The 13,689-nt window shown below is 41.5% G+C and overlaps 1 protein-coding gene across 1 annotated transcript in view; it reads right to left on the bottom strand.

Moving 5' to 3' along the window:
* The window catches only part of LOC139759142 (triple QxxK/R motif-containing protein-like), a 36,278-nt gene that overhangs the window by 13,276 nt on the left and 9,313 nt on the right, over nucleotides 1-13,689 (bottom strand). The window contains exon 2 of the mRNA XM_071681148.1: nucleotides 12,416-12,476. Within this exon, the coding sequence (XP_071537249.1) occupies nucleotides 12,416-12,476 (61 nt within the window). The remainder of the gene's footprint in view (nucleotides 1-12,415; nucleotides 12,477-13,689) is intronic.

The raw sequence follows: 13,689 nt of genomic DNA, 5'->3' as shown, positions 1-13,689 counted from the left end.
TTAGAAGCAGTGAAAAGTTTTTATCGAGGATGTAAGGCATGTGTACGTGTAGGAAGAGAGGAAAGTGATTGGTTCTCATTGAATGTAGGTTTGCGGCAGGGGTGTGTGATGTCTCCATGGTTGTTTAATTTGTTTATGGATGGGGATGTTAGGGAGGTGAATGCAAGAGTTTTGGAAAGATGGGCAAGTATGCAGTCTGTTGTGGATGAGAGAGCTTGGGAGGTGAGTCGGTTGTTATTCGCTGATGATACAGCGCTGGTGGCTGATTTATGTGAGAAAAAGCAGAAGCTGGTGAATGAGTTTGGTAAAGTGTGTGAAAAAGAAAGTTAAGAGTAAATGTGAATAAGAGCAAGGTTATTAGGTACAGTATGGTTGAGGGTCAAGTCAATTGGGAGGTAAGTTTGAATAGAGAAAAACTGGAGAAAGTAAAGTGTTTTAGATATCTGGGAGTGGATCTGGCAGCAGATGGAACCATGGAAGCGGAAGTGAATCATAGGATGGGGGAGGGGGCGAAAATCCTGGGAGTCTTGAAGAATGTTTGGAAGTCGAGAACATTATCTCGGAAAGCATAAATGGGTATGTTTGAAAGATTCGTGGTTCCAACAATGTTGTATGGTTGCGAGGTGTGGGCTATGGATAGAGTTGTGCGCAGGAGGGTGGATGTGCTGGAAATGAGATGTTTGAGGACAATATGTGGTGTGAGGTGGTTTGATCGAGTAAGTAATGGAAGGGTAAGAGAGATGTGTGGAAATAAAAAGAGCGTGGTTGAGAGAGCAGAAGAGGGTGTTTTGAAATGGTTTGGGCACATGGAGAGAATGAGTGGGGAAAGATTGACCAAGAAGATATATGTGTCGGAGGTGGAGGGAACGAGAAGTGGGAAACCAAGTTGGAGATGGAAAGATGGAGTGAAAAAGATTTTGAGTGATCCGGGCCTGAACATGCAGGAGGGTGAAAGGCGGGCAAGGAATAGAGTGAATTGGATCGAAGTGGTATACCGGGGTCGACGTGCTGTTAATGGATTGAATGAGGGCATGTGAAGTGTCTGGGGTGGGCCGTGGAAGGTTCTGTGGGGCCAGGATTTGGAGAGGGAGCTGTAGTTTCGGGCATTATTACATGACAGCTGGAGACTGAGTGTGAAAGAATGGGGCCTTTGTAGTCTTTTCCTAGCGCTACCTCGCACACATGAGGGGGGAGGGGGATGTTATTCCATGTGTGGCAGGGTGGCGATGGGAATGAGTAGGGGCAGACAGTGTGAATTATGTACATGTGTATGTGTGTGTGTGTGTGTGTGTCTGTGTGTGTATATATATGTGTACATTGAGATGTATAGGTATGTATATTTGCGTGTGTGGACGTGTATGTATATGCATGTGTATGGGGGTGGGTTGGGCCATTTCTTTCATCTGTTTCCTTGCGCTACCTCGCAAATGTGGGAGACAGCGACAAAGCTAAAAAAAAAAAAAAAATATATATATATATATATTTTTTTTTTTTTTTTTTTTTTCATACTATTCGCCATTTCCCGCGTTTGCGAGGTAGCGTTAAGAACAGAGGACTGGGCCTTAGAGGGAAAATCCTCACCTGGCCCCCTTCTCTGTTCCTTCTTTTGGAAAATCAAAAAAAAACGAGAGGGGAGGATTTCCAGCCACCCGCTCCCTCCCCTTTTAGTCGCCTTCTACGACACGCAGGGAATACGTGGGAAGTATTCTTTCTCCCCTATCCCCAGGGATATATATATATATATATATATATATATATATATATATATAGGGTGTTTTGGTCGAGGTGGTGTGCAAAGTGAGAGGGTTAGGGAAAATGATTTGGTAAACAGAGAAGAGGTAGTAAAAGCTTTGCGGAAGATGAAAGCCGGCAAGACAGCAGGTTTGGATGATATTTCAGTGGAATTTATTAAAAAAGGGGGTGACTGTATTGTTGACTGGTTGGTAAGGTTATTTAATGTATGTATGACTCACGGTGAGGTGCCTGAGGATTGGCGGAATGCGTGCATAGTGCCATTGTACAAAGGCAAAGGGGATAAGAGTGAGTGCTCAAATTACAGAGGTATAAGTTTGTTGAGTATTCCTGGTAAATTATATGGGAGGGTATTGATTGAGAGGGTGAAGGCATGTACAGAGCATCAGATTGGGGAAGAGCAGTGTGGTTTCAGAAGTGGTAGAGGATGTGTGGATCAGGTGTTTGCTTTGAAGAATGTATGTGAGAAATACTTAGAAAAGCAAATTGATTTGTATGTAGCATTTATGGATCTGGAGAAGGCATATGATAGAGTTGATAGAGATGCTCTGTGGAAGGTTTTAAGAATATATGGTGTGGGAGGCAAGTTGTTACAAGCAGTGAAAAGTTTTTATCGAGGATGTAAGGCATGTGTACGTGTAGGAAGAGAGGAAAGTGATTGGTTCTCAGAGAATGTAGGTTTGCGGCAGGGTTGTGTGATGTCTCCATGGTTGTTTAATTTGTTTATGGATGGGGTTGTTAGGGAGGTGAATGCAAGAGTTTTGGAAAGAGGGGCAAGTATGAAGTCTGTTGGGGATGAGAGAGCTTGGGAAGTGAGTCAGTTGTTGTTCGCTGATGATACAGCGCTGGTGGCTGATTCATGTGAGAAACTGCAGAAGCTGGTGACTGAGTTTGGTAAAGTGTGTGAAAGAAGAAAGTTAAGAGTAAATGTGAATAAGAGCAAGGTTATTAGGTACAGTAGGGTTGAGGGTCAAGTCAATTGGGAGGTGAGTTTGAATGGAGAAAAACTGGAGGAAGTGAAGTGTTTTAGATATCTGGGAGTGGATCTGGCAGCGGATGGAACCATGGAAGCGGAAGTGGATCATAGGGTGGGGGAGGGGGCGAAAATTCTGGGAGCCTTGAAGAATGTGTGGAAGTCGAGAACATTATCTCGGAAAGCAAAAATGGGTATGTTTGAAGGAATAGTGGTTCCAACAATGTTGTATGGTTGCGAGGCGTGGGCTATGGATAGAGTTGTGCGCAGGAGGATGGATGTGCTGGAAATGAGATGTTTGAGGACAATGTGTGGTGTGAGGTGGTTTGATCGAGTAAGTAACGTAAGGGTAAGAGAGATGTGTGGAAATAAAAAGAGCGTGGTTGAGAGAGCAGAAGAGGGTGTTTTGAAATGGTTTGGGCACATGGAGAGAATGAGTGAGGAAAGATTGACCAAGAGGATATATGTGTCGGAGGTGGAGGGAACGAGGAGAAGAGGGAGACCAAATTGGAGGTGGAAAGATGGTGTGAAAAAGATTTTGTCTGATCGGGGCCTGAACATGCAGGAGGGTGAAAGGAGGGCAAGGAATAGAGTGAATTGGAGCGATGTGGTATACCGGGGTTGACGTGCTATCAGTGGATTAAATCGGGGCATGTGAAGCGTCTGGGGTAAACCATGGAAAGTTGTGTGGGGCCTGGATGTGGAAAGGGAGCTGTGGTTTCGGGCATTATTGCGTGGCAGCTAGAGACTGAGTGTGAACGAATGGGGCCTTTGTTGTCTTTCCCTAGTGCTACCTCGCACACATGAGGGGGGAAGGGGATGGTATTCCATGTGTGGCGAGGTGGCGATGGGAGTGTATGGGGGCAGACAGTGTGAATTGTGTGCATGGGTATATATGTATGTGTCTGTGTATGTATATATATATGTGTACATTGAGATGTATAGGTATGTATATTTGCGTGTGTGGACGTGTGTGTGTGTATACATTGTGTATGGGGGTGGGTTGGGCCATTTCTTTCGTATGTTTCCTTGCGCTACCTCGCAAACGCGGGAGACAGCGGCAAAAAAAAAAAAAATAATTAAGTATATTATAAATGAGACAGAACTGCTATTTTTGACCAAAGTGTCCCTGCATTATTTATCTAGACTTTGTTTCTAAATATTAATATTTAATATTAATATAAATATTAATAAAAAATAAGTAATTCTTGATGAAATCATGAGTTAAAACGAAAATGTAATAAATACATACATATGCAAAATTCAGTTTATAGTTTTTATATCAATTACGCACACTATATTTAATTAGTGATGTTGTTAAAAAGTATTATGCTGCAAAACCTAGTACCCATCATTCATCCATATTCTGTGGGTATTATCATCCAAAGAGGAATGAGTTTCATGGTCTTGCTGCTTATCGTTCAGTATCAATGTCTGTACAACAGACATTGAGGCCACCTTGTCGATCTATGTATATCTTCTTGTATGTACATACTTGTCTTCTTGTTGAATCATTCTTCTCTGTCAGCATATCTGTCTTCCTGCCTGAAAGTGTTTATCTGCAAATGCTTGTCTTCATATCTAATCATGCTTATTTGTCACAGAATGCTTGTTTTCCTGTCCAAATAAAATTTTCTGTCAGTACCTCTTTGCTTCTTAAACATGCTTGTCCTTCTGTCTGAATATGTCTGTTTGTATGTTTAAGCATGAAAAGAGAACAGTGACATATATATAAATGAAGAATAAAGAAAAATTACCCTTGTCTAAACACATTGTAAAACAGAGAGAACAATATTCACATTAATTATTTTTTTTTTTTTTTTTTTTTATACTTTGTCGCTGTCTCCCGCGTTTGCGAGGTAGCGCAAGGAAACAGACGAAAGAAATGGCCCAACCCCCCCCCCATACACATGTACATACACACGTCCACACACGCAAATATACATACCTACACAGCTTTCCATGGTTTACCCCAGACGCTTCACATGCCTTGATTCAATCCACTGACAGCACGTCAACCCCTGTATACCACATGACTCCAATTCACTCTATTCCTTGCCCTCCTTTCACCCTCCTGCATGTTCAGGCCCCGATCACACAAAATCTTTTTCACTCCATCTTTCCACCTCCAATTTGGTCTCCCTCTTCTCCTCGTTCCCTCCACCTCCGACACATATATCCTCTTGGTCAATCTCTCCTCACTCATTCTCTCCATGTGCCCAAACCATTTCAAAACACCCTCTTCTGCTCTCTCAACCACGCTCTTTTTATTTCCACACATCTCTCTTACCCTTACGTTACTTACTCAATCAAACCACCTCACACCACACATTGTCCTCAAACATCTCATTTCCAGCACATCCATCCTCCTGCGCACATCTCTATCCATAGCCCACGCCTCGCAACCATACAACATTGTTGGAACCACTATTCCCTCAAACATACCCATTCGGCTTTTGGTACATGTTGAGTTCCAATCAATTTTTTGAAGGGCTCGAATAATTTTTGTCGGGAGCGATCGCCTACCATGACCGAATGATCACTTCGATTCCAGGTTGATGGGGACAGAACATCCAAGATAAATCTAAAAATTACGTTCCAACATGTTTTTTGCGATGTCTATAATATTTGCCCAAGATGATTGCCCTGAAACTATGTATACAAACCTTGTGTTATTTTGACGAGTATTACTATACAGACTTTTTGCTACAAGACTTTGAAGAGCCAGTAAGGTTTCTTGAAATGTTTTCACATGAAATTGAAGACGACCGAGGATACTGTTCATCAAGCGAAAAACAAATTGAGTCGGAACTTCAAAATGGCATCTGCTCAAATCCAATGAAAGGACTCATAATTGCCGATTTTACCGGACTCTTCATTTAACTCCTGTAAGCCAAACCATAAAAATTTGGACCATGGAGGACTTTCGCACATCCTGCGCAAGCTAATCTATGGAACGAATCACTTTCTTCTTCCTAGACTGCCTACCATCTCGACAATAAGGGGATTTTCATTGCTTCATAAAACTTGGAATGTTGCCATATATATTATTTCTTAATACTGTACATGAGCATGTCATATACTGTATCATTTGCTTGTGCGTGTGTTAAATGGTATGATTCCAATTCTTTCTGTTTCTTGCAGTACCTCCAATACCAATTCTTCAAACAAAAAAAAAAAAATCTTAACTTCTGTAAATGGCAACTGCTTTTGCCCAATATGTCCTGCATTACATGTTATCTCGATTGCTATACCCTACATTTTAATTTTACCAGAAATACTCAACTAAAATATAAGTAATTTGAGACATCAATCTTATCCACTGCAATTTTAATAAATAGCAACATATGCACGATTCCGTCAAGTCTTTATATCATCACATAGTTTAATTACTATTTTTAAAAGTTAGCCAACACTTATTATTATTATTATTATCATTATTATTATAATAATAATGAGTGTGAACGAATAAGGTCTTTGTTGTCTTTTCCTAGCACTACCCCGCACACATGAGGGGGGAGGGGGATGGTATTCCATGTGTGGCGAGGTGGCGATGGGAATGAATAAAGGCAGACAGTGTGAATTGTGTGCATGGGTATATATGTATGTGTCTGTGTGTGTATATATATGTGTACATTGAGATGTATAGGTATGTATATTTGCGTGTGTGGACGTGTGTATATATACATGTGTATGGGGGTGGGTTGGGCCATTTCTTTCGTCTGTTTCCTTGCGCTACTTTGCAAACGCGGGAGACAGCGACAAAGCAAAATAATAATAAAAAAATAATATTATTATTATCCCTGGGGATAGGGGAGAAAGAATACTTCCCACGCATTCCTCACGTGTCATAGAAGGCGACTAAAGGGGACGGGAGCGGGGGGCCAGAAACCCTCCCCTCCTTGTAATTTGACTTTCTAAAAGGGGAAACAGAAGGAGTCACGCGGGGAGTGCTCATCCTCCTCGAAGGGTGTCTAAATGTGTGTGGATGTAACCAAGATGAGAAAAAAGGAGAGATAGGTAGTATGTTTGAGGAAAGAAAACTGGATGTTTTGGCTCTGAGTGAAACGAAGCTCAAGGGTAAAGGGGAAGAGTGGTTTGGGAATGTCTTGGGAGTAAAGTCAGGGGTTAGTGAGAGGACAAGAGCAAGGGAAGGAGTACCACTACTCCTGAAACAGGAGTTGTGGGAGTGTGATAGAGTGTGAGAAAGTAAATTCTAGAATGATATGGGTAAAACTGAAAGTTGATGGAGAGAGATGGGTGATTATTGGTGCATATGCACCTGGGCATAAGAAGAAAGATCATGAGAGGCAAGTGTTTTGGGAGCAGCTGAATGAGTGTGTTAGTGGTTTTGATGCACAAGACCGGGTTACAGTGATAGGTGATTTGAATGCAAAGGGGCCTTTGTTGTCTTTTCCTAGCGCTACCTCGCACACATGAGGGGGGAGGGGGTTGTTATTCCATGTGTGGCGAGGTGGCGATGGGAATAAATAAAGGCAGACTATGAATTATGTACATGTGGATATATGTATATTATCCCTGGGGATAGGGGATTAAGAATACTTCCCACGTATTCCCTGCGTGTCGTAGAAGGCGACTAAAAGGGGAGGGAGCGGGGGGCTGGAAATCCTCCCCTCTCATTTTTTTTTTAATTTTCCAAAAGAAGGAACAGAGGGGGCCAGGTGAGGATATTCCAAAAAAGGCCCAGTCCTCTGTTCTTAACGCTACCTCGCTAACGCGGGAAATGGCAAATAGTTTAAAAGAAAAAGAAAGAAAATATATGTATATATCTGTGTGTGTATATATATGTGTACATTGAGATGTATAGGTATGTATATTTGCGTGTGTGGACGTGTATGTACATACGTGTATGTGGGTTGGTTGGGCCATTTCTTTCGTCTGTTTCCTTGCACTACCTCGCTAACACGGGAAACAGCAACAAAGCAAAATAAATAAATATAATTATTATTATTATTATTATTATTATTATTATTATTATTATTATTATTATTTATTTATTTATTTATTTATTATACTTTGTCGCTGTCTCCCGCGTTTGCGAGGTAGCGCAAGGAAACAGACGAAAGAAATGGCCCAACCCACCCCCATACACATGTATATACATATGTCCACACAAGCAAATATACATACCTACACAGCTTTCCATGGTTTACTCCAGACGCTTCACATGCCTTGATTCAATCCACGGACAGCACGTCAACCCCGGTATACCACATCGCTCCAATTCACTCTATTCCTTGCCCTCCTTTCACCCTCCAGCATGTTCAGGCCCCGATCACACAAAATCTTTTTCACTCCATCTTTCCACCTCCAATTTGGTCTCCCTCTTCTCCTCGTTCCCTCCACCTCCGACACATATATCCTCTTGGTCAATCTTTCCTCACTCATTCTCTCCATGTGCCCAAACCACTTCAAAACACCCTCTTCTGCTCTCTCAACCACGCTCTTTTTATTTCCACACATCTCTCTTACCCTTACGTTACTCACTCGATCAAACCACCTCACACCACACATTGTCCTCAAACATCTCATTTCCAGCACATCCATCCTCCTGCGCACAACTCTATCCATAGCCCACGCCTCGCAACCATACAACATTGTTGGAACCACTATTCCTTCAAACATACCCATTTTTGCTTTCCGAGATAATGTTCTCGACTTCCACACTTTCTTCAAGGCCCCCAGAATTTTCGCCCCCTCCCCCACCCTATGATCCACTTCCGCTTCCATGGTTCCATCCGCTGCCAGATCCACTCCCAGATATCTAAAACACTTCACTTCCTCCAGTTTTTCTCCATTCAAACTCACCTCCCAATTGACTTGACCCTCAACCCTACTGTACCTAATAACCTTGCTCTTATTCACATTTACATTGTTTAATTTGTTTATGGATGGGGTTGTTAGGGAGGTAAATGCAAGAGTTTTGGAAAGAGGGGCAAGTATGAAGTCTGTTGGGGATGAGAGAGCTTGGGAAGTGAGTCAGTTGTTGTTCGCTGATGATACAGCGCTGGTGGCTGATTCATGTGAGAAACTGCAGAAGCTGGTGACTGAGTTTGGTAAAGTGTGTGGAAGAAGAAAGTTGAGAGTAAATGTGAATATTATTATTATTATTATTATTATTATTATTATTATTATTATTATCATTCATGGCTGATTCATGTGAGAAACTGCAGAAGCTGGTGACTGAGTTTGGTAAAGTGTGTGAAAGAAGAAAGTTAAGAGTAAATGTGAATAAGAGCAAGGTTATTAGGTACAGTAGGGTTGAGGGTCAAGTCAATTGGGAGGTGAGTTTGAATGGAGAAAAACTGGAGGAAGTGAAGTGTTTTAGATATCTGGGAGTGGATCTGGCAGCGGATGGAACCATGGAAGCGGAAGTGGATCATAGGGTGGGGGAGGGGGCGAAAATTCTGGGAGCCTTGAAGAATGTGTGGAAGTCGAGAACATTATCTCGGAAAGCAAAAATGGGTATGTTTGAAGGAATAGTGGTTCCAACAATGTTGTATGGTTGCGAGGCGTGGGCTATGGATAGAGTTGTGTGCAGGAGGATAGATGTGCTGGAAATGAGATGTTTGAGGACAATGTGTGGTGTGAGGTGGTTTGATCGAGTAAGTAACGTAAGGGTAAGAGAGATGTGTGGAAATAAAAAGAGCTTGGTTGAGAGAGCAGAAGAGGGTGTTTTGAAATGGTTCGGGCACATGGAGAGAATGAGTGAGGAAAGATTGACCAAGAGAATATATGTGTCGGAGGTGGAGGGAACGAGGAGAAGAGGGAGACCAAATTGGAGGTGGAAAGATGGAGTGAAAAAGATTTTGTGTGATCGGGGCCTGAACATGCAGGAGGGTGAAAGGAGGGCAAGGAATAGAGTGAATTGGAGTGATGTGGTATACTGGGGTTGACGTGCTGTCAGTGGATTGAATCAAGGCATGTGAAGCGTCTGGGGTAAACCATGGAAAGCTGTGTAGGTATGTGTATTTGCGTGTGTGGACGTATGTATATACATGTGTATGGGGGTGGGTTGGGCCATTTCTTTCGTCTGTTTCCTTGCGCTACCTCGCAAACGCGGGAGACAGCGACAAAAAAAAAAAAAAAAAATTATTATTTATCCCTGGGGATACGGGAGAAAGAATACTTCCCATGTATTCCTTGCATGTCATAGAAGGTGACTAAAAGGGGAGGGAGCGGGTGGCTGGAAATCCTCCCCTCTCATTTTTTTCAATTTTTCAAAAGAAGGAACAGAGAAGGGGGCCAGGTGAGGATATTCCCTTAAAGGTCCAGTCCTCTGTTCTTAATGCTACCTCGCTAACACGGGAAATGGCGAATAGTTTGAAAGAAAAAAGAAAGATTATTATTATTATTATCATTATCATCATCATTATTTACTTGACTGCCGTTTCTTGCCTTAGGAAGGTAGCACCAAGATGCAGACAAAGAAAGATCCATCCACTCTCTTATACATATATACACATATACGCACATAACATACATATCCCTGGGGATAGGGAAGAGAGAATACTAGCCATGTGTTCCCCGTGTGTTGTAGAAGGCTATGAAAGGCAGCAGGAGCGGGGGCGGGAAACCCTCCCCTCCATATATTTCAATTTCTAAAAAGGGAAACAGGAGTCAAGCAAGGAGTGCTCATCCTCCTCGAAGGCTCAGACTGAGTGTCTGAATGTGTGCAGATGTAACCAAAGTGAGAAGAAAGGAGAGATAGCTAGTATGTTTGAGAAAAGAAACCTAGATGTTCTGGCTCTGAGTGAAACAAAGCTCAAGGGCGAAGGGGAAGAATGGTTAGGAAAAGTCTTGGGAGTAAAGTCTGGGGTTGGTGAGAGGACAAAAGATAAGGAAGGAAATGGTGATAAGCTTGTGGAGTTTTGTGCTGAAAAAAGACTGGGGATTGGGAATACCTGGTTTAAAAAGAGAGATATACATAAGTATACGTATGTGAGCAGGAGAGATAGTCAAAGGGCATTATTAGATTATGTGTTAATTGACAGGCGTGTAAAAGAGAGACTTTTGGATGTTAATATGCTGAGAGGGGCAGCTGGTGGGATGTCTGATTACTATCTTGTGAAGGTGAAGATTTGCAGAGGTTCAAAAAAGAAGAGAAAATGTTGGGTAGAAGAGATTGGTGAGAGTAAGTGAGCTTGAAAAGGAGACTTGTGTAAGGAAGTACCAGGAGAGATTGAGTGTAAATGGGAAAAGATGAGAGAGCAAATAACGTGAGGGGAGTGGGTGAGGAATGGAATGTATTTAGGGAAGCAGTGATGGCAGCAAAAGATGCTTGTGGCATGAGAAAGGTGGGAGGTAGGCAGATTAGAAAGAGTAGTGAGTGGTGGGATGAACAAGTAAAGTTGTTAAAGAAAAAGAAAAGAGACATTTGGGTGGTACCTATAAGGAAGGAGTGCAAAGGACTGGGAGATGTATAAAAGAAAGTGACAAGAAATCGAGAGGAAGGTGCAAGGGTTGAAAAAGAGGGGAAACGAGAGTTGGGGTGAGAGAGTATCATTAAACTCTGGGGAGAATAAAAACAGTACTGGAAAGAGGTAAATGATGAGCGAAAGACAAGAACAAATGGGGACATCAGTGAAGAGAGCAAAAGGAGAAGTTATAACAGGTAGTGATGGAGTGAGGAGGAGATGGAGTGAGAATTTTGTAGGATTGTTAAATGTGTTTGATGATAGACTGGCAGATGTAGGGTGTTTGAGTTGGGGTGGTATTCGAAGTGAGAGAGTCAGAGAGAGTGGTTTGGTGAAAAGAGGTGGTGAAAGCCTTGCAGAAGATGAAGTCTGGCTAGGTGGCAGGATTGGATGGTATTGCAGTTAAACTTATTAAGAAACAGGATGACTGTGTTGTTAATTAGTTGGTAAGGATATTCAATGTAGTACAGATCATCGCACAGTGCCTGAGGATTGGAGGCATGCATGTATAGTACCACTGTATAAAGGCAACGGGAATAAAGGTGAATGTTCAAACTACAAAGGCATAAGTTTGTAGAGTATACCTGGAAAATTATTTGGAGAGTATTGATTGAGAAGGTGAAGGTATGTACAGTGCATCAGATTGTGGAGGAGCAGTGTGATTTCAGAGGTGTTAGAGGATGTGTGGATCAAATGTTTGGTTTGAAGAATCTGTGAAAAATACTTAGAAAAACAGACAGATTTGTATGAGGCATTTAGAGATTTGGAGATGCTGTGTGGAAGGTCTTAAGAATATATGGTGTTAGTGGTAAGCAACTAAAAGCAGAGAAGTTTTCTTTTTCCATTATTCACATATAGCTATGAATTCATTTAGTTATACTGTATGTAAAGCTGTGAAACACAGATGTGCAATGTATCCTGAATATATATCACTTGCAGTGCATCATACACCTTTCATGTGTGAAAATCTTAAAAGACTAATTGAAATTATACACAAAATGTATATGAAAATCCAGAGAGACTTAATATAAGTGAAGTGAATAAGAGTTCTTTATTGAATGGTGTCACCTTGATGAACATTAGAATATGTTAAAGATGTAAGAAATGACAAATACAGTATATTAGAAAGCAATGTTTTTAAGTTGACATGAAGCTTGAGTGTGTGTGGCAAACTCCTTTCATGATTTTAATGCACTTCTTTACACCTGTCACTTAAAAATCATTCATACACATATAAAAGGTAATAGCTCACCAATCTGCTTCCTATAATGGTCAATGGGAATGCTGTGCATCTGAGAATCCTTTCGCCCCATCTGCAAAATGGACAAACTTAATGGCCACATTACATCATACACAAAATATATCATTCACATTTCTACCACATACAGGTTTATTTAGTCTTTGATCGAACAAATAACTAACAAACATAAAATTCTATATGGTCTTTCTCAATCCATAAGCCATGGTAATTTTTCATGTTTACTGGCAATGGTATAGCCAAAATCTTCCTCACACTCTATTTCTCTCCCTTCTTCCCATCTTGGTTACATCCATACACATTTAGCCACCTTAGCCTAAGCCTATGAGGAGGAGGAGCACTCTTCACTTGGCTCCTTCTTTTATTCTTACTTCTTCATTATCTTATTATTATACTTGACCACTGTCTCTCGTGTCAATGAGGTAGCACCAGGAAACAGATAAAGAATGACCCATCCACTCATATACACACACACATATATTTTTTCATATTAATTATTTAATATACTTAATCACTGTCTCCCACATTAGCGGGGTAACACAAGGAAACAGACGAGATATGGCCCAACCCATCCACATACACATGTATATACATAAACGCCCACACACGCACATATACATTCATATACATAGACAGACACATACATATATACACATGTTGGAAAGGATCACAGTTTTGTGCGTGATCAAGATATTCCTATGAGTCCACAGGGAAAATGAAACACGAAAAGTTCCCAAGTGCACTTTCCTGTAATAATCACATCATCAGGGGAGACACAAGAGAGAAATATAACAGTCAGTTGATATATATCAAAGAGACGAAGCTAGGACGCCATTTGGTAAACAATCACATGTTTACCAAATGGCGTCCTAGCTTCATCTCTTCGATGTATATCAACCGACTGTTATATTTCTCTCTTGTGTCTCCCCTGATGATGTGATTATTACACGAAAGTGCACTTATGAACTTTTCGTGTTTCATTTTCCCGTGGACTCATAGGAATATATACACATGTACATATTCATACTTACTGCCTTCATCCAATCCCATTGCCATCCCACAACACATGAATTAACATCCCCACCCCCTCCAGTGAGGTAGCACCAGAAAAGACAAAAAAGCCACATTCATTCACACTCGTCTCTAGGTGTCATGTGCAATGCACCGAAACCACAGCTCCCTTGCCATATCCATATCTTTACCCCAGACACTTCACATGCCCTGGTTCAATCCATTGAAAGCACTTCGACCCCAGTATACCATATCAT

This window comes from Panulirus ornatus, chromosome 2 (genome assembly GCF_036320965.1).
Source record: "Panulirus ornatus isolate Po-2019 chromosome 2, ASM3632096v1, whole genome shotgun sequence".
NCBI lineage: Eukaryota > Metazoa > Arthropoda > Malacostraca > Decapoda > Palinuridae > Panulirus > Panulirus ornatus.
This window is presented reverse-complemented; position numbering and strand designations above follow the sequence as displayed.